Raw genomic sequence first — 20,982 nt, 5'->3', positions numbered from 1 at the left:
ACATGCGCATATTGCGCCACAGCCGATGGCCATCTTGGAGGCTGCGTACAGACAGGCGAAAAAGGGTAAAATCGTCCCTGCAAAGGTGCTGGCTGACTCTTTGTTGGACTCGTTCACGCTTCTTCAGCCCAGCACAACACCCCACGTGTTGTCGTGCATATTGACTTGTCACACTCACACCTCGACGAGCCCGCACATGGTGGATTTCAAATGCTAGGGTGAGAAGGGAACTCCCGCTCATGGCGGCGGATCGGGTAAGCCTGAAGTGGTGAGAGCGTGCAGTACAGATATGCAGCTGGCTTTGAAATGGAGGGAGAGGGGGGGGTCGAGATGCGGCCCCTCCCTCCATTTTCACTACAGAGTCGTTGTTGTTACACAGCATTTCATTTTGCTTTCTACTGTGCTTTGCGCATGCCACGGACACCAGTCTGTTAGTCCGACCATCGCATCATAACGTGTGTGGTCTTTTGACTCGGTTCGTGTAACAGACAAGGGACAAGCTGAGGACTGACTAACGGTTTCTGAAGCACGGATAACATGGGCAAAGCTTGCAGCTAATACTTTATTATCTCGCTACTGGCGACACTCAGCAGCAACTGCTACTACTGCCAGCCTGGCGGACAAACTTCTGTGAAGAGTCAAGCCCGAGCTCCGTGTGGATATGCTTACGTCTTCTTCTGGGCGAAGCCGCCATTTTTTTTTTCGCAGAGGAATATCGGTTGACAGTACAGCACAGGCTTCCTCAGCAAAACGCTAAGGCTGACTTGACAGCCTGGTCGAAGGGTTTTCGCCGAGGCACCTGGAGCGGGAGGCTCCATCAAATTCCTAAGTAAGCATGAAGGAGGGGTGTGGAAAGCGTTCGCCTTTGTCTCGCATAGTAAAAAAAGACACCGATGAGACACGATAGTTGTTTGGAATACTGTACTGTGTCTGTCTGAGCCGCCCTGGCTCTTTTTCTTTTTACTTTCCTTTTTTTCCCCTCCTCTTTTCCAGGCCGATGGTGAGAAATCGGCGTTCAGATTGCGACAAAACAGAAGAGGGGTGAAAGTGAAGGGTGGCTCGGTTCTCATGGCTGCCGGGTTTAGGTTCCTCATATTACACACATTATATCATATCATATCATGCCATGTCATATAAAGTAGGGGCGGGCGCGGGACTATGTTGACCGTCGGCTGTGTTGAAGCCGCAAAACAGCCTCAAGACACGAGCACACAGCGTCCCAGGAAGAGGGGGGTTGGCCTATTGTCGATACTCTCATGACGAAGATGGATGTTGGCCGTCAAGTTTGAGCCTTTGTGTGAGACATCCTTTTCCGGCGGAGTGGACGGGCCGCTTACCTTTCAAAGAGTGGAAAGAAACGGTCAACGTCCGTGCCATGTTGTTTTTCCTTTCCTTTCCTTTTCTTTTCTTTTCTTTACGGAGTACTCTGGGTGTTTTTTTTTTGTTCTGTGCCACCTGACGTCGACACTGACCAGTTTGGCTTATACAAGCGGATACTCTCCTTACACCGGTTTCTAAAACCGGAAATACAGAGGCTTACAAAATGCGAAGGGGTGGCGATTTTACATGTTTCCTATTTATTCTTCTTTTCTTTACAGTACTTGACTTTACTTTTCTTTCCCTCGAGGAAGCGATAGCAAGACGGAGCCTGTGCATCGGTCAGAGCCACCACGATGGATTAGGCGCCGGTCCATCCAACACTCTCAGCGTGCTGTCTCGTGTGGTGTGGTATGGTGTGGTGTGAGTGAGTGCATGAGCGAGTGCATGATTGATAATGGGTGAGACGGAAACTAGATAGGAAATGTCACGCGGTGCGAACTTCATCACCAGAGACGGCCAATAGAATTGGGAACAGCAATACTGAGAAAGGTAAGTGCTGAAACAACCAAGGGAAAGCAAAAGGGGAGAGAGAGAGAGAGAGAGAGAGAGACGCAGCTCAAAAGACTAATATCTCAGTTCCTTGAACTTGCGCTACCAAGCCCATCGGTCAACAAACAAGACACCTTTGGTTTCTGGTTTCCATCTAGACTCTCTGCAGTGCTCATATGGCGAGATTAACCAACCAGACCATTTCTCGTTGGTTAGTGTTTTGCCTGACGTAGGCCGAGGCTGTCTGTCTGGCTGTTGTGAAACCCTCTGTCCACCATTGGGCTAACAATTATGATGGCTTGTGTTTCAGAGATATTGACAAGCTGACCATGTGTTGTTGCAACTGCCATCAAGCTAATTAAACGTGTGGTACAGGCTAAAATAAGCGCTGACTCGATAAGGGGTTAAGCAAAATACCGAGGCTTGTCTACTTCGTACAGCATTGCGAGTTTTACAAGCCGTAGACGACTAAGTTTACGCATGCAAAAGACACTCTGAACATGTTTGGGTAAGATCCCCATGTCCACGGAACAATTGCAAATGCCCCTTGTGTTCCCGTTCAAAGTTTCATTTCATCCCACGTTAATCAGATTTTCTCCTTTGGCACCACCAGGTGGTGAGATTCCAGCACGGGCTGCAGTTCCTCCAGTCATGCACCATGCACCGAGGACCGTACCATCATGTCGATGCAGGCGAGCTGTCGTTTCGTGGGGTTTTTTTTTACTTGCAACGTCAGCAAGGACATCATCCCAAGCGAATAAACAGCCGTTTTGCCTCTCTTCCTCTTTCTTTTTGTTACACCTCACCGGCACTAGAGAACGACAATACACTAGCGTGTACAGTACCTTCGGATGGTCATGTAAGATAAGATGCCAGGTGTCTTTTGTGCGATGCACATGTCTGAGCAATGCCAGCTGGTGATCGGTCCTTTCGTTGTGCAGTAGCCTCACGATCAAATTTGATGCTTGACGCTTGGCTTGGCTGTGTTGCCTAAATGGTGGACGAAGAGGTCGTACGGTACGGAGTACATGGCTCTCAGTTCCTTATTTCTCTGTGCGTACGGAGTATTGTACGTGTTTTGATGATGGAGGTTCAGCTTGGACCGTGTTGGCACCCGCGTCGTCCATCGTGACTTGTCATTTGCCTTGAAAGAAGTTGTTCCTGGCCGATGGCGTATTGACTTGCTTTTCATCGAGCGCACCGACCGGGAATTGTTTCGCTGTGGCGTTTATAGAATTGAGTTGATGCATTATTTGCGGCGTCGAGCATCCAGCGCCGAGTTGCCAAATGGTTTGATATCTTGCCTAACTTAGATTGTGGAGATGTTGGCATTTTTCTCCTGCTTGACCGATGCCCTTTTTTGTTTCTTAATTACTTGCATTGTTCAAATTGTGGAATTCTTTAGATTAACTGACTCTTCCGGATTCCAGAATCCACACCGTATATCATGGTTCACGACAATATCCCGAGCCATCAATCTCTTTGTCAACACCATAACCCAACATCTAATAATCTCCACCTATGTGCTCCGTATGTATGGCACTTATTGAAGTCATTACATCGTAACACCTACATAATACAATACACAACTCCCAACACATCCATCTCAACATCGCAGCAAATGCTCCGTACATCCACATGCATCAAATCCCTACCACCGCCACATGCACCCGCAATATCAATCAACCCACCCCAACACCCAACTAAATCGCCAAACCGTGATAATACCTACCTACCCCGGTGTATCCGAGCCGTCGGATCGGTCGGACAGGGCCAGGGTGTAAATTCTTTATTTGTCCCTTTCGCAACATACACGCAAAAAGTTGCGTGACATGAGGGGGGGCCCTCTCATAGTAAGATGAGTAAGATGGTTATGTGGCTGAGCTGGTGAAACATGAAACGTGGGGATGTGACTTTTTCGCGCCCAGAATGTAGAGTTTGGCAGGCTTGTATGGAGTACTCGGTAGGGTTCCTCACTTTATGTGGTACATGGGCTTAGATTTAGGGGTCGGCAGGGACAAGGAAATGGAGATTTGTTTTTTATGGTTTTATAGTTCTTGTAAAAGGGGTCGGGAAATTCGGGAGCAGAAACATTGGCAACCTTAAGATTTAAACCTAGTGTATAGTGCATGTGTATATTTGCTTCATAAATCGACGGCTGGGTATTGTGTGTTTTGGATATCCTTGATTGTCTGCCGGGTTCGGGGGTTGTCTTCGAAACTGGCCTTGATCAACTCCACAACCTCGTCGACAGTAAAGTAGTAACTGAGTTTTTGTTCACACCAGAGTGCCCTGATGCCGTTGAGGTCGCTTTGCAGTACCTCACTAAGATACTTGAGTCGAGGCCAGTTCGGGGCGTATTGATCTGTCGTGGGTACTTCGTTTTGCGTCGGTTTCGTACCGCTTAGCTTACTTGGGAGGAACAAGTCGTCTAACGACGTCGTTGTAACAATGAGGCTTGCAATGTTGTATGCTTCATCTTGTCCGATCGACGACATGTCTAGTACGTCCGCAATAATGCGGCTGGCCAGCGCGTCGACAAGAGAACCAATGGCTTGGGACCAGACTGATCGTGCCAAGATCTTCTCCCAGGTTGTGGCCATGTATCGAATGCGGTCCGTTCCAGATTGGATAGCTGACTCAGGTTCGTCTTGTTGGACGATACTTTGCGCGCTTCCTAACAGATCTTGCAACACAGTTCGTTGGATACCCATCTCGTTGGCGTAGCTCCTGTTGGCGAAATTCTGTAACGTCTTGATGTCATTGTCAAGTCGTAGCATGTTTCGAGCTCTCGGTGTAAGGTCCTCCCGCTCCTTCCAGGCCGCAGAAAACTTTGTCAGTTGTTCTGCAACGTACATGGCGTCGTTATACAAGTACCTGCATATGTTAGTATCAAAATACCAGCTCCGTAAAGGCATCCATCGCAAGGTAGTTGCGCTTACATGTTGCCGCCCACATTCAAGGAGTAATAATAGGGCGAAATTGCTCTGAGCAAAGCCAAGGCCAACGTAGGCAAACTGAAGAGACCCGGCGCCGTAGATGCGACCAGCTCATACTTGTCCCCATCCATGATCAAGGCAGCGCCGTCCTCCAGGATTGCCACTATCAGTTCCAAAACAGGCTCGGGCATACAGGAAATGTAATACGTCTCTTTGAGGACCAGCTCTCTGGTCTCCTCCGACGATGCTTTCGTCTTTTGCTTCTTTGGCGACGGCTTCGAGGCTTCTGGCTCCACGGTTGTGTCTTCATCGCCCCAACCCCATGCGTCCGCTCCGGCGTCGTCCTCGCCCTCAGTCTTGGCCGTATCAGCTGGCTGTGCGGCTTCGCCGTCATCATCCCAGCCCCATGCATCGGTACCGTCGTCTTCTTTAACTTCTGATTCTGCTTTAGCCTGTGGGGGATTCTCAGACTCGTGGTTTTGATCGTCGTCCCACGCGTCGTCCCAAGCCGCTCCCCAATCATTCGTATCCGCAGCGGCGCCAGCTCCGGTGGTAGAAAGTTCTTTCCCCTCTGCAGCAGTAACCATATGTTTCTCGACCTTTTCGACTTGCTTGGGCTCTCCTATTCCACTGGCCAGTTTCGTTCGTATCCTGTCCAGCGCACTCTCTCGGCATCGGCCCAGCCATGTCATGTGCGCCTTGGTAACCCAATCCTTCAGTTCTGTGAAGCCACAGTAGCCGTTTGTCTCCAGGGCAGAGCAGAATTTTTTTGCCACTTGCATAATGCTCTGGAATTTGGGAATCTCAGGCAGTGACGAAGGAACCGCTGGGTTAAGCCATTGCTGTATTAGCCGTGGAATGAGGTCGGGCATCATGAAGGCGACTAGGCTGTTGAGTAATTCAGCCGGTACCCTTTGCGCAACAAACACCACGACGACCTCTAAATCTGAAAGAAGGGCTGCCACAGATCCGTCACTGCTTCCAGTCAAGCTAAGTTCATCCCGTTCGGACTTGACGGAACGCGCAGGTTGTTTGGTTTTGTCCATCAGGGGCGTTACAATTGCGCCGTCCAAATTCCGCCAGAGTTGCTCCATACGCTCGTCTGTTTCTTTGTAGGCCTTCAAACCAATGACTGCGTCTGACAGATTCATGCCGCCCTCTGCAACTAGTTAAAATGTGGGATAAATCCTACGCCGTGTTCAACTTCTTACATACCGGGTAGAGATTCGCGAATGATTACTTTGCCGTCATCCACATTAAACTGAATCAATTCCTTCCAAACATTATTGAATACCTCATGGATACCCGACTTGAGCTCGAATGCTCGATGGTCTAGGAGTCTGAGGATTCTGCATGACTTGCTGACTCCAACTTGATCGATTGCGGTCCACGATTCTGTTAGCTGTCAGTAAAACTTGTCAAAGATTCCACGGGAAGGAATATGAGACGAAGGTAGTCGTACGTTCGAGGAGATGTAATGAATCGAGGACTCGTCGTTCACTTCTTGCTGCATCGACTTGGCCCAATAGTTGATGCACAGATTTGACCTTGCCTAACACCTCGTGGAGTTGCTGGGTATATTGGACCTCCCGATTCAAAAATTCGACTTTCTCCTCGGCGTCCTGGATGGCCTCTCCTGAGACATCGGGCGCCTCTGATTGTCGTACGATTTCGTTGGCGATGGTTTTGGATCGAATAATATCTTCTTGCAGTGTCTTGGCATTCTGCACCCATGAGCTGACGCTATCCTTGGTTTCCTCATTGATGGTATGAATTTCGCCCTGCAGTTATGTTAGGTAAACAAGTTGAATGACGTGCATTGCCATCTAGTGTCCCACCTCAAGGTCGGTCTTGGTTGCAGCCAAGGCAGTGAGGGCGGGTTCGAGATCTATATCGGAGACGGGCGGTAAAGAGGTAGCATCTTCGGGGAATCTCCCTTCCAAGGAGAAGGCGACGATGGCATCGCTCAATTGTTGTGGCTCCGCAGCCGCTGCCATGGCTGGTCGTTAGGGTGGTAATGTTGCGATTGCTCCCTGCGTCATGAAGCCGTGGAAACAGGGCAGAGATCCGTTTCGAACGGGGTATCAACGCAATTGTATGCACTATCAATGCTATATCATGATAGTTACAGTGTTGCGATATGTCTTTGAGCTAATGCGATCGGTTGCTGTTGTGAATGTAGCTCTGCTCTGCTGATGACCTTGAGCAGGGTTGGTTGGTGGTCGACAAGCTGTCCACATTTCAAGGTCCAGACATGGAGGAGCTACAGTACGTAACTGACATTTGGCTGAGAGCTTGGGGCATCTGCACACACACAAAAACATGTGGAAACACAATCTGCTACCGGGTAAGCCGCTTTTTGCTGCACTAGCTGCATATGCCAGACAAAACAGCAGCTCGGTCGTACCTGCCCCACCAAAGCGCAATGACAGCCATGTTTCCACTCCCGGCCGGACACAACAATGGAGGGAGGGAGGGGTTGAGAATTGTCGTGTCTCGACATGGAGTCATCTGCAGGCTGATATTATCACCTGACGACCATTGACACCCTCCTTCGCTTCGAGCTGAGTACGGTAACTATCTATTGACTTTCCGAGTGCCAGGCTCTTCTTACAGTAGAGAAAGGTGAGAGCCATGCCCATGTTCAACTTGTGGTTCCTGAAGCCTTCATGGAAAGGCTTTGGCGGCGGGGTAGATGGCCCAAGATTCCTTTTCACTGACATCAACTCAACCAGTGCAGCTAGGCTTGTCAAAGCTATATAAACCTCGAGCTTGGAGGGCCAAGCAATTTCGACATAATCAAATCCTTTATCCCTGGAGTATACTGGTAAGTTTCAGCGTCTAACAGTCCCAACATACATCTCAACGTGGTCTTGTGTTGTATGCTTCACTCTACTCATCGCAAATGACACACTCCGCACCCCGTCCCTCGCACGCCCAGTCGCATCACTGGTTATCATTATTGTATTTTCAGTTTTGTCTCCATGTCTCAAAAATGCCCATATATTATACCTACCGACCAGTGGTCTACTGTTATGTCTGCCTTGCGCTATGTTTGGGTACTATTGTGCTACCCTGTACATTCCGAGTGTTTGGCAGTCATCGAAAAAAAATAGTCAATCTATTCACCAAAAAGCCCTGTGGTCATATGAAGTGGTCTATTGTCCGGAAGACTAGGTTACTCAAGTCGCAGGCGGGCTATCTGATACAATTCCAACACAATTCTCTGACAAGTTCCTACCTCTACGCCGCGATGCCATTTAGTGACTGACATCCGTCTCCATCTTATTAGGATTGCACTCGTCTTGATACACAACCTCAACATGCCTTCAACAACGCGGCAGTCTCAGTTCCGAAAGGTCCAAAGCTTCAAGACCGACTATGCGCCCTGCACGATCACCCAGTATGTGTCGGAGCGAAGCGGTATGCAGGTTGTAGTTGCCGATCGACAAGGACCCAAGATCAATGGCTACTTCACCTTGGCAACTGAAATACTTGACGATTCAGGTGCTCCTCACACGCTGGAACATTTGGTCTTCATGGGCTCCAAGAGCTACCAGTTTAAAGGTCTTTTAGATAAGCTGTCGTCTCGGGCGTACTCTGGTACCAATGCTTGGACTGCAACAGACCACACAGCATATACACTAGAGACGGCTGGCTGGGAAGGTTTCGCACAAGTTCTTCCAGTCTACTTAGAGCACATCATTCTGCCAACAATCACCGATGAAGCCATTACCACCGAGGTTTGGCACATAGATGGCGAAGGGAACGATGCCGGTGTTGTGTATTCTGAGATGCAGGCTGTTCAGTTCCGCAGTCCAGAGATCATGGACCTCAAAGCCCGTCGCCTATTATACCCGGAAAATGTGGGCTTTCGTTACGAGACTGGTGGCATGACTGAAGCCTTGCGTGTCCTGACGCCAGAGAGAATCCGCCAATTCCATCGGGACATGTATCAACCACGGAACCTTTGTCTAGTCATTGTTGGCGAGACCGACCACGTGGACTTGCTGCAAATTCTCGACGAGTTCGAGGACAGTATCAAAGACGATATTCCTGCTTTGGATGCTAAATTTGATAGGTATGAACAACAACATTTATAATTAAGCAGTGTTATAAGATCTGACCGCTAACATGTTTGTGCACGCAGACCCTGGCTGGATTCTGCCCAGCCGCCAGCGCTGAAGGAAAGCATCATCACTACCGCTGAATTCCCAGAAGAAGACGAGTCAGTGGGCGAGATTCTCGTTGGCTTCTTTGGCCCTAATTGCGTTGATCTCATCGAAACCTCCGCTCTCAACATTTTGCTTACCTATCTTTGCGGCTCCTCGGTGTCCGTTCTCGAAAACGTGCTCGTTGAGAAAGAAGAGCTTGCCAGCTCTGTCACGCAATGGTGGGAACCAAGACCGAGGTCTGTCATCTGGCTCCAGCCAACAGGCGTTGCCACAGAAAAGCTAGAGTTTGTGGAAAAGCGACTGAGGGAGCTTCTGAAAGAGGTCGCGAGCAAGCCTCTCGATATGGAATATCTACGGGAATGCATCCAACGGGAGAAGCGACAAGTCAAGTTCCATGCCGAGACGTCTGAATCATTTTATGCAACCAACATCATTACCGATTATCTCTTCGGCAAGCGGGACGGTTCGACACTACGGGAACTTGAATCTCTCAGCGAGTACGATGTCCTGGAGAAGTGGACTGATGAGCAATGGCGCGCCTTTCTCAGCAAATGGATGGCCGACGCTCATCACATTTCTATCCTCGGCAAACCTTCACATGAACTGGCCAAGAAGATGAAATCGGATGAGGAGGCCAGAATCACAGACAGAAAGGAGAAGCTCGGGGAAAAGGGACTGGAAGAGGTGGCTAAGCGCCTTGAAGCTGCCAAAAAGAAGAACGATGAGCCTATTCCTGCTGAAGTCATTGATCGATGGAATGTTCCAGGAACGGAGTCTATTCACTTCATTGATTCTGATACCGCCCGGTCTGGGCGAGCGCGGTCCATTGGTATAGGAAACGGCCAAGCACAAAAGACCATCGACTCCGCCACGGATGGCAAATTGCCACTATTCATCCAGTTTGAAGATGTGCCCACGAACTTTGTCCACATCACCATTCATATGGGTACCTCGCAGGTGCCCGTTGAGCTGAAGCCGCTCATGTCCATATTCAGCGACAACTTCTTCAACACACATATAATGCGGGATGGCAAGCAAGTAGACTTTGAGCAGGTCGTCATGGAGCTTGAGAGAGATAGTATCGGCTACAACATCGGAGGATCTCGATCACTTGGCGACGCAGACGGCTTCATGATCACTTTTCAAGTCGAGCCTGACAAGTACTCTGCTGCAGTCAACTGGCTGAGAACCATGATGTTTGACTCCGTATTTGACCCTCAGCGCCTCAACGCCGCAATCACCAAGGCCCTCGCTGACATTCCCGAATCCAAACGTGATGGGCGTGGCATGGCCGCTGAAATCGACGCCGCCATTCACATGGACAAGACATCACTCGCTGTGGCCAAGCGAACACTGGTCAAGGCCGTCTATCTCAAGCGTCTCAAGAAGCTCCTCAACAACGAACCCGAGAAAGTAGTCGAGTGGTTCCACACGATTCGCAAGTCCCTCTTCACCTTCCAAAACATGCGCTTCCTCGTCACCGCGAATGTATCCAAGCTCGAAAACCCAATAGCTACCTGGGACGCACTCGCGGAGACACTTGTCGCACAAGAAGCCATGGTACCGATCCCCAAATTCGTCGACCTCCTCAACGACGAAGGTCGCAAGCCGGGATCCGTCGGCGCCATCATCGTCCCCATGACCACCCTCGACAGCTCGTACTCCGTCAGCACCGCACCAAGCATCACATCCCTCTCTGATCCCAAGTTCCCTGCCATAATGGTCGCAATCGGATACCTCGAGACAGTGGAAGGCCCTCTCTGGAACGCCGTCCGCGGCGCCGGCTACGCATACGGTTCCTACTTCTCCCGCAACATCGACTCTGGGCTGCTCTCGTACAGAGTGTACCGATCTCCCGACGCATACAAGGCCATCTCCGCGTCCCGCGACGCCATCAACAAGATTGCCGTTGGCGAAGTCGCCATTGACAAGCATCTCCTCGAGGGAACGATAAGCCAGATTGTCGTCATGTTTGCGGACGAACAAGCCACCATGCCTAGTGCCGCACAGCAAAACTTTGTTCGTAGCGTCGTGCGTGGTCTACCCAAGGACTGGAGCAAGGATATACTCAGGCGTGTGCGGGATGTTACCATTGATGAAATGAAGGGCGTTATGCGGGAGTTTATTTTACCCTGCTTTGAGCCCGGTAGGAGCAACGTGGTGGTTACCTGTGCCAAGTTGATGTCTGAGGTAAGTCTTGTCGCGTCACCAAGAAGTGGTATGAATGCTAATGATGATAGAATATGGAAACGACGTTCAAGGCCATGGGGTACAAGGTGCAGACTCACGAGTTGAGCCACTTCCATGATGATTATGGTCTAAAAGCTGGCGAGGACGAGGAGGATGAGGAAGAAGAAGATGATGAAGACGAGGAAGGCTCAGAGGGCTCGTATGACGATGATGATGACGACTCGGACTCAGACTAGAGTAGTGCGGTTCTCACGAATTGAGGCGTAAACATTGTAATGAAGCTAGATATACAATGTGCGGCTATAGAGCCCCTTGGACACGCCGTGCTGAGATATAGCAAGATGGAAAGTAAAGAGACCAGATGTATTTTCTTCCGCAACCATCTCTACTGTACACACAAAATCCTCTCCTCTACTTTTAGACCGCAAATTTCCAACCGTAATAGCCGTTCTCATCTATTAAAAGGGGACGGCCCCTTCGTATAGTTTCTCCAAGTACTTTTGCCCATCTCTTTACAGCTCGTCACGTCCTGTGGCCGTCGCACTGCCATCCTTGTCCTTGTCCTTCTCACTGGTGAGTGCCTCCTTTGGCTTCCAATCCAGGGCCTTGAGACGCTCCGACAGATGAGGGTGCGAGAAGTGATAACTGGCATACATCCAATCGGCATCCATGGTGCTCAGGTTCTGAGCATGCAGCTTGATGAGCGAGGAGGCGAGCTCGGTGCGGAAGCCCAGAGCCTTGGCAAAGTCGTCGGCCTCGAACTCGAACTTGCGAGAGAGGATGTTGAGGAGCAGCTTGATGACCGTGTCCATGGGAGAGAGAGCGTCACTGAATAGGATGAAGCCAATGATGATGGGCTGTACGGTGTGGAATCCGAATGCATTGTACAGGGAGGCGTTGTTCAGGAATACGGAGAAGAGGGAGAAGACGTAGAGGAGATGAGCCTGAGTGATTGGTTAGCCAGAAATTGCAATTATAAGGGGCAATGATGGTGATGGAGGGTAATATCTTACCTGGGCAATACCAAAGAGACGAGTGGTGTGACCAAGCTTCCAGTGACCGAGCTCATGAGCGAGAATGGCAATGATTTCATTGGTTTCCGTCTTTTCAATCAGTGTATCGTAAATGACAATGTGCTTCTTCCAAGGTAGACCGTAGAAATAGGCGTTCGAGTGCGCGCTTCGCTTGCTTCCATCAATGACAAAAAGCTCTTGCAGGGGAAACTTGTGACTGGCAGCCAACTCCTCGACCTTGGTCTTGAGCTCGCCCTCCTCCAGAGGAGACAACTTGTTGAACAAGGGCTGGATGAAGATGGGGTAGGCAGTCGTCGTAAACAATTGCAAGCCAGCAGCGAAAACCCACAGATAGAACACAAAGTGACTACCAGTCTTTTGGATAATTTTCAAAAACGCGGCCAGAATGGGGGGCATGAGGGCAACAGTCAACAAATTGGTCTTGATCATATCCGTGATGAACAGCTTGGGCGTCTGCTTGTTGAAGCCAAATTTTTCCTCAAGCACAAACGTGTTGTAGACGCGTGTCGGGAGCGAAAGAACCTGCTGGATAACAATGAAGCTGAGAACAAAGAGGATGGAGTGGCTGATTTCGCCAGTGAACCGAGTCGGCGCCCATTTGAGGAGCAAATCGCCGGTCCAGGACCACAACTTGGGGAGAACATCGAACTGGATAAATGCCACATTTTGAATCTGGGCCCAGAGACCGGAGACGATTTCGAATTGAGCTTTGGCGCGACCGTAGGCTTGGGATTTGTCAAAGGTTTCTTGGGAGATTTCCTTGGCGAGGACGGCGGGGGGCTTGGTCTTTTGGAGGATACCGTATTGGCGGAGGGTAAGGAAGGACTCGAAGATGTACTGGCCGACGGAGAAGCCGAGAATGAGCTTCTTCCATGGGAAGAGGGGGCGATCGAGGAATCGCGACAGGCGCTGTGGTTGGTTGTGGTGTTAGATGAAGTCGAGTTCACGATGGGAGGGCTACTGGGTGGAAGCTTGGAATGGGAAAGGAAATGCGCCGTGAGGAACAGCATTGGTGACATCAATTGGCTGACATACCTGAAGGAAATCCATTATGGCGACGGTAGCTATAACAATTGTAATAGCTGCGGCTGTCCAGAGAGGATTGGTGATGGAGAAGAAGAAGAAGAAGGGAAAAAGAGCGATGTGTCGTGTGTTGCGAGCCGGAGGTGGGAGCTCGAGTCGCAGCTGGAACAGACAGGGTGTCCTGTCTTATCGATTTGTTCCGCCGCCCGCGTTTGCTGTGATGCGACAATCAGGCACCGAGTGCCTAGTACTCCTGTACGGGGATACAAGGTACCCAGGTACGTACCTGCTTTCGGCCTGCACAACCCAGACTCCATTGTGCCCACCCTCATTTGGTGCTGATGCAAGAATAAGCAAATGTGCAAGCGACCTGCGTCTACATGCATTCCCTGCCAAAACCGAGACTTCTGAATAGAGGCATCGGGCATCCAGGAATTTGTACCCCAACTTGAGCAAGTTATGCAGCTATTTCTACACCTCTCATCAAACATTCATGTTTTAAGTGTCGCACAGAGTAAATGCGCTGATGTGTCTCATTATCAATCAATACCTGTCACCTCTCGGCCCTGCCGAGGTACCAAAAGGTCGTTGCTCTCGGCTACACAAAACGACAAGTATTACAAAGTAGAATGAGCTCATCTGCGCTCGTTTCTTTACATAAGCATACAATGATACAAGACAGTCGACCCAAAACCCAAGCACAGCATAACAACAACCTACATCATGTCCCTGCGCATCTTCTCAATCATCTCACAGACAGCCTGGTAGTCTTGCAGTGATATCTGCATCACGTCCGCCGCATTTATCTCAAGCGGAGGCAGATTTCTTGGCCAGGGCCAGGCCAAAGCACTGTTCAGAGCCTCCGGACTGTCCTTGATGTGATCTAATCTTGCAAGGAAAAAACGTAGAAAGTCACCCGTCGGTAAGTTGGCCGCCTGAGCCATGCCAGCCGCCGACGCACGAAGCATCTCCAACAAGCCATCCTAGTGTCCGTTGGTAGTTACAGCCGCTTGCTGCTGGGCCGGCGCTGGCGGTCGTTCTGGTCCGTACGTTACTGGCACCGTTTGTTTCACCACAGGCTGAGCTTCCTCCTCGGTGTCGTCGTCGAACTCGCTAAGTTCTTCGTCTTCACCTTCGTTGGAATAATCACTCTCGTCATCGCCCTCAGCTCCGCCTTGGTTATTATCTGAATATGTGCTTTCCATGACACTGGCCAGCTCTGGCGGGGCTTTCCGCCCCTGTTGTTGCATTTGTTGGATGATGCTCATGAGTTTCTCGACCTTTTTGTCGGCCGAATCCAATTGTTTCTTCCAACCCTGACGCTCCTCGGCCATGCGGATAATATTCGCTGCTGTGGCTTCTTTTTGCCTCTTGAGAGCCTCGTTCTCCTTTTCCAGCCGCTTGCCCTTTTTGGACATGTCCTCCATCTCCTTTCGGAATGATAGGAATAAGTCATTGCTGTTGTTTAGAGTGTCCTCAACCTGCACTCCAGTGGTTAGTGGAACCTGTATCAACTGTTGCCTGTAGACAGTCCCTACCTGTTTGAACTTATCAACGTAGACGTTCAACTGGTTTCGAAGCTCCGTCTCAGTCTTTGTGAAAGCCTGGACTTGGGCCTGCAGATGGCGAGCCTTGCTGGATTCGGCCTCTGCGTTCTTCTTTTCTCGTTCGTATCGCGATTGGTGATATTGAACCTCCAGTTCCTTTGTCCGCATGAGGGAATGAAAATGGAGCTCACGCAGTTCGTATTGCTCGATAAATGACTTGAATCGGACACGAAATCTGTGGTAGCGCAAAGTCAGCGTCGAATAAATCGATGCAGTCGTGAACCAGTGGCGGCGCTCAGCCTCGGCAGATACTCACAGTTCGTCCACTTCCATGTCGACTACCTGTTTTCGTGGGGTGTCCTTCTCTTCTTGGTAACCCTCCAGTTTGGACAATAGCGTGGCGTATTTCTCATCCCAGGCGCCGTTATTCCGCTTCTGCGTAGTCTGTAGTTCTTTGTTCTCATTCTGTTCCAAGCCACTACGTCAGCATAATCTGTTTCCAAGTCCGCCATGGGCCGGCTGTGGTCTGACCTTCATCTTGTTGTTATCCCGTTGCAGTTCCCGGCATAATTTCTCGAGTTTCTCCTTCAATCCGACCGTCTTGCCAAGTTCCGTTCGGCCAGTATCTCGTTCCTTTTGCAAGGTATCACCACGCTTCTTGTTCTTCTGGTTTTCCTTTTCCAGGCGTCGCATGTCGGCCAAAAGTTCGCTGGAGCGTTTTGTCAGGTGATCGATCTTCTGCATATCGTCCATTTTGGCGACCTGTTGCATCAAATCTCGATTGGCTCTCTTGACTTCTCGTTCTGTTGGGGCAAAGGGGACTTGGTCAGCCTCATAGTTTCCCCTTCCACCATCGCTACATGACAACGAGGCCTCTGAAGATGGGGATTATGGTTCGAGTCGTGAAAATTGTCTGTGACCTACCGATTTCGAGCTCCTGGTCCTTTTCTCCAGCGGCATCCTGCTCTAGCTGAGAGATACGGGCCTGAAGCAGCCGCGAAGCTTCGGACGAATCAATCGCCTTCTTCGCCTTCCCCTTCTTCCCAGGAGCAGGCGCTGAATGAGCGTGGCCATCCTGACCGTTGGTCAATGGTGCCTCTATTTGACCCGAAGGCATGACGTGTGAGGTGTGTCGTCTCCTTTGGGATGGTCACGGGGGCAAAGCGCTTTCAAGATGGGCGCAACATGGAGGACGAAAATTGTATTCGAACAGGGACTATGTCGCTTGGGTTTAGCGTCGATAATTCGTACACGATATTCAAGTTGTCGGCCAGGTGAGGTACAGGGTTGCAAAGTGTGCAGGTCGTGGGAAGAGGATGTGAAGATGCAAAAACGGAAGCCCGGTAACCTGAATGGCCAGGTTAGCAAGTTGACTGGACGGTGATGTGATGCGAGGCGGGTGCCTCTGCCCCTGCATCCAACCCAATGCAGTTGTGCAATACGCGGACGTGAGGCGTAGGCTGTAACAACTCACAAATCTGGGCACTGGCGTTGCGAAAAGGGATCGAAAATCAGTCTGAGTCGGCGACGAACAAGTGTGCAGATTTCCGCACGGATGTTGAAGTCGATTGCGAGGTGCACATACAATATGCTGAAATGGAGTTTTTACTGACTGGAGGCCCAAAAGAGCATGGAGGGAGTTGGTGTTAGTGCATTACTGAGCCATTACAGATATTGTTGTGAAAGAAGGATAATGCACTATCAGTTTGTGGCCTCTCACTAACCCGATAGCGTCAGGCCCAGCCATCATTCGCCGACGATTCGCCCTGAGCTCCACTACTCTCCCGCTGAAGCCGCAGACCGTACTGTAGATGCCCACTGCGTTGCTCGTTGTCGAGCTTTCTCCTAATAACATCATGACCAGTTGACCTCAGTCTGTGCTTGCATGACTAATACTTTGCAAACATTCAACGCCAGAGACCCGCCTCCATCCGAATTTGGCTCCGACATTAAAACTTCCCGCGATTCGGATCACCGTATTTGACATCACTCGGAGTCCCTGGCGAAACATTCAGGCAGGGTTGCCAGTTCAATCGTTCACTCCGACGTCGTTCCCACTTCACTTTCGAATTCATTTTAGATGCAGCGAGTGTGTTTGAATCCCTACTAGACTCTGGTTCTGTACCACTGTATTGTATTATACTCCATTCGTTTTCGTTCACACTATCCACAATCATGCTTCGAAACGCTGCCAACGCAGCCCGCAAAGCTGTTACCGAGCTGTCACAATACCCGAAACCGGGCGATAAACTTCACGGCTTTACTCTTGTACGATCGAAACACGTTCCAGAGTTGGAACTGACGGCCCTGCATTTGCAACACGACAAAACCGGCGCCGACTACCTGCACATTGCTAGAGAAGACAGCAACAATGTCTTTTCCATCGGCTTCAAGACGAACCCGCCTGACGATACCGGTGTTCCGCACATCCTCGAGCACACAACCCTGTGTGGCAGCAGCAAGTATCCCATTCGCGATCCATTCTTCAAGATGCTCCCTCGAACCTTGTCCAACTTCATGAACGCATTTACCGCCTCTGATCACACCTTTTACCCATTTGCGACCACAAACGCACAAGACTTCAAGAACCTCATGTCTGTGTATCTGGACTCTACCTTGCATCCGCTCCTGAAACAGTCTGACTTCACCCAAGAGGGATGGAGGATCGGACCGGAGAATCCTCTTGGAGAGACTGAGGAGAGCAAGAAGCTAGTGTTCAAGGGTGTGGTGTATAATGAGATGAAGGGTCAAATGTCGGACGCTGGTTATCTATACTACATTCGTTTCCAAGATCACATCTTTCCGGACATCAACAACTCTGGTGGCGATCCCCAGAAGATTACCGACCTGACTTACGACCAGCTCAAAAACTTCCACGCCGACCATTACCACCCTAGCAACTCGAAGCTGTTCACATACGGCGACATGCCCTTAGCCGACCATTTGCAGGAGCTGGACGCTAGACTCCAGGCGTTTGAAAAGATACAAATCGATAAGGAGGTCCACGAACCCGTCAAGCTTACGGGCCCTCGCGAGGTAACGCTAAAGGGTCCTTCAGATCCCCTGGTTGATCCTGATCGTCAGTACAAGACTTCGGTATCATGGATTACCGGAGATACCAGTGATGTTGTCGAATCATTCTCAATTGCTCTGCTGTCTACGCTTTTGATGGACGGATATGGCTCGCCTCTCTACCGTGGTCTTATTGAGACTGGCATGGGCGCCGACTGGAGCCCCAATGCAGGATATGATAGCTCGGCCAAGCGCGGCATCTTTTCGATTGGTTTGACCGGAGTTCAGGAAGCCGAAGTTCCCAAGCTGAAGGAAACCGTTCGGGACATCTTGAAGCAGGCCCGTGACAATGGGTTCGACAAGACCAAGATTGATGGCGCCTTACATCAGCTGGAGCTGTCCCTAAAGCACAAGACTGCCAACTTTGGCTTTTCTATGCTGAACAGACTCAAGCCCAAGTGGTTCAACGGAACGGACCCATTTGACTCTCTTGCTTGGAACGACACTATCTCGGCATTCCAGACCAGGCTAGCGGAAGGCGGGTACCTCGAGAGCCTTGTCGACAAGTATTTGCTTAACGATAACACTCTCACGTTCACAATGGCACCGTCGACCACGTTTGGAGAGGATCTTGCAACAGAAGAGCAAGAACGCTTGTCTACCATGATTGGCGACGCTATCAAGACTGCCGGAGGTGAGGAGAAAGCTCGCAAGCAGTTCGAGCAACAAGAGCACGCACTCCTTGCCGAACAAAACAAGACAAATACCGAGGATCTAAGCTGTCTGCCAACTGTGCACGTCAAGGATATTCCACGAACGAAAGAGCCGGTAATCGTGCGCGACGAGGTTCAGAATGGCACCGCTATTCAATGGCACGAGGCACCAACGAACGGATTGACCTACTTCCGTGCTATCAATACCCTGGAAAATCTGCCAGATGACCTCCGAGAACTTGTCCCTCTGTTCACAGACAGCATTATGCGTCTTGGGACCAAGGACATGACCATGGAGCAGCTCGAGGACTTGATCAAGTTGTCAACCGGTGGCGTCTCTGTCGGATATCACTCCACGGCGTCACCCACCAACTACGAGGCATCGAGCGAAGGCATCATCTTCACGGGCATGGCATTGGACCGAAACGTCCCCGTAATGTTTGACATTCTTCACAAGCTGGTATTGGAGACCAACTTTGATAGCCCCGAGGCAGCCCTTCGCATTCGACAACTGCTCCAAGCTTCCGCGGACGGCGTTGTCAACGATATCGCCTCATCGGGCCATCGATTTGCCGTGGGCTATGCTGAATCTAGCCTCACTCGAAGTGCATGGTTGCGACAGCAGGTCGGTGGACTGTCACAGGTGAAACTAGTCACCAGACTAGCTGGCCGACCGGAGTCCGACAAGCTTGAGGACGTCATCAACAAGTTGAAGCAAATCCAACGATTCGCGCTCTCAAGCGACAATATGCGCACAGCAATCACCTGCGGCACTGAAAGTGTGACGAAAAACTCTAGTTCCCTTAAGTCCTTCATGAACGCCCTCCCCAAAGGTGTTTCGGACTTGAAGAACCCAGAGCCGCGGAGATTACCCACCGACCGCAAGACCTTCTTCCCCCTCCCGTACCAAGTGTACTATGGCGGCCTGTCAGTACCTACAGTGTCGTACACGGCACCTGAAGGTGCGCCGCTACAGATTCTGTCCCAGCTCCTTACCCACAAGCACCTGCACCACGAAATTCGCGAGAAGGGTGGCGCGTACGGTGGCGGTGCCATGTACAAACCGCTGGATGGTCTGTTTGGCTTCTACTCGTACCGCGATCCCAACCCCCAGAACACTTTGACCATTATGCGCAACGCGGGGAAGTGGGCAGTCAATAAAGAGTGGACGGATCGCGATCTGGAAGAGGCCAAGATCTCAGTCTTCCAGGCTGTCGATGCACCCAAGGCAGTCAACCAAGAGGGCATGGGCAAATTCCTCTCCGGTATAACCGAAGAAATGCGACAGAAGAAGCGAGAGCAGCTACTCGACGTGTCAAAAGACCAGGTCAAGCAAGCTGCGCAGAAATATCTCGTCGACGCACTCGAACAGGGCGAAGAGCGCGTAGCCTTCCTCGGCGAGCGTCAGCCATGGGTAGACGACTCATGGAAAACGCAGGAGATGAATGTCGCAGTGGGCGAGTAATGCCGCAAACGAGGCTAGCTGAAAGGCAGCAAACATGCATGCATGCATATGACTTGTATCAACGCAGTGGGCGGGCGGCTCATACCCGACATAGCGTGGCTGCGACATGAATTAGATTTTTTGTGCCATGCTGTACAATATGACGAAAGAGTGTACGACTATATCCGCATACATATGCAAGAAAAAGACGCAGCACGATAGATAGACATTCTCCAAAGTGTAATATATGGGCGACATGCCGGTTTGTTTTATGGTGCCTTGCAGGACTTGATAGCTTTTACAAGACGCGTTTAGATACGATACATCTATCTGCCGAAAGAGTCGTCTTTCATAATCAATGACAGATAGATCACAGAGCAACGCAAGAACAAAGTGTGCCGTTTCAATGCATGTCTACTAAACCAATCGCAGTTCCTTCTCAGCAGAGGGCCGCGGCGCCAACGGCACCAGGTATCTGTCTGAGGGGACTATTGGACTGCAGTTAGATGTGTTGGGATGGTGGCTCGGTCTCTCAGAGCCGGAGTCCTTGAGCTTTGGGTTGCCGGACTAAAGAGCGAGTACATTGCATTACGTGATTGATGTTGGTTTCGGGTGACAACAAAATGTAACCTCATGGTACTCCGTAGAGTTCTGTGCAGATGACACTTCGTTGGACTTGCGTTGAAGCAACCTGGTGAACATGGACCGTGCAGGGAGAGTTGCGATGAAACGTTTGAATGGACTAAAAAGCATATGGAGGGAACATGCTTTGGAATTAGATCAAACACACAATAAGATTCGCCTTGTAGTAACATATTAAATCCTTTGTCCTGAGGTTGAGAGTGCTTGTACATGTGACATCAGTGGACAGGTCCGTGGTGTGCATGTAGTACACGAATTTAGCAACAAAGATCGACATTGGTTTCAAATGGCCGTCTTCCCAGGCACCCGGCACATGGAAGCAAGTGAGCAAGATGACGCTAAGGCACAGAGCGATGATTCACGGCCGTTACCTGAGTGGTTTGAAACCATTGAC

At 50.4% G+C, this 20,982-nt stretch overlaps 6 protein-coding genes across 6 annotated transcripts; 2 read left to right on the top strand and 4 right to left on the bottom strand.

The window, feature by feature from the left end:
- Positions 1-665: 665 nt before the first annotated feature.
- Positions 666-1,094, bottom strand: VFPPC_16290 (hypothetical protein; the record flags this gene model as incomplete). The annotated part of the gene is made up of 1 exon (XM_018294043.1): positions 666-1,094. One exon carries the CDS (start codon positions 1,092-1,094, stop codon positions 666-668), a length of 429 nt encoding a protein of 142 aa, XP_018142292.1.
- Positions 1,095-4,013: 2,919 nt separating this feature from the next.
- VFPPC_06156 (centromere kinetochore protein) lies at positions 4,014-6,805 on the bottom strand (the record flags this gene model as incomplete). The annotated part of the gene is made up of 5 exons (XM_018285242.1): positions 4,014-4,746; positions 4,812-5,967; positions 6,024-6,203; positions 6,271-6,589; positions 6,647-6,805. The coding sequence occupies 5 exons, from the start codon at positions 6,803-6,805 to the stop codon at positions 4,014-4,016; spliced, it is 2,547 nt and encodes an 848-aa protein (XP_018142290.1).
- A 1,326-nt stretch (positions 6,806-8,131) lies between these two features.
- Positions 8,132-11,409, top strand: VFPPC_06155 (zinc metalloprotease; the record flags this gene model as incomplete). Its single annotated transcript, XM_018285241.1, has 3 exons — positions 8,132-8,889; positions 8,959-11,173; positions 11,224-11,409. The coding sequence occupies 3 exons, from the start codon at positions 8,132-8,134 to the stop codon at positions 11,407-11,409; spliced, it is 3,159 nt and encodes a 1,052-aa protein (XP_018142289.1).
- A 276-nt stretch (positions 11,410-11,685) lies between these two features.
- Positions 11,686-13,257, bottom strand: VFPPC_13973 (CaaX prenyl protease; the record flags this gene model as incomplete). The annotated part of the gene is made up of 3 exons (XM_018291744.1): positions 11,686-12,117; positions 12,187-13,116; positions 13,243-13,257. The coding sequence occupies 3 exons, from the start codon at positions 13,255-13,257 to the stop codon at positions 11,686-11,688; spliced, it is 1,377 nt and encodes a 458-aa protein (XP_018142288.1).
- Positions 13,258-14,213: 956 nt separating this feature from the next.
- On the bottom strand, positions 14,214-15,894 carry VFPPC_06154 (alpha-taxilin; the record flags this gene model as incomplete). Its single annotated transcript, XM_022428498.1, has 5 exons — positions 14,214-14,711; positions 14,769-15,012; positions 15,094-15,242; positions 15,309-15,580; positions 15,702-15,894. The coding sequence occupies 5 exons, from the start codon at positions 15,892-15,894 to the stop codon at positions 14,214-14,216; spliced, it is 1,356 nt and encodes a 451-aa protein (XP_022284308.1).
- A 1,058-nt stretch (positions 15,895-16,952) lies between these two features.
- Positions 16,953-19,967, top strand: VFPPC_06153 (mitochondrial presequence protease; the record flags this gene model as incomplete). Its single annotated transcript, XM_018285239.1, has 1 exon — positions 16,953-19,967. One exon carries the CDS (start codon positions 16,953-16,955, stop codon positions 19,965-19,967), a length of 3,015 nt encoding a protein of 1,004 aa, XP_018142286.1.
- Between the last annotated feature and the right edge of the window lie 1,015 nt (positions 19,968-20,982).

This window comes from Pochonia chlamydosporia, chromosome 5, assembly GCF_001653235.2.
Source record: "Pochonia chlamydosporia 170 chromosome 5, whole genome shotgun sequence".
NCBI lineage: Eukaryota > Fungi > Ascomycota > Sordariomycetes > Hypocreales > Clavicipitaceae > Pochonia > Pochonia chlamydosporia.
The sequence above is the reverse complement of the archived record's forward strand: the minus strand, read 5'-3'. Positions and strand labels throughout refer to the sequence as shown.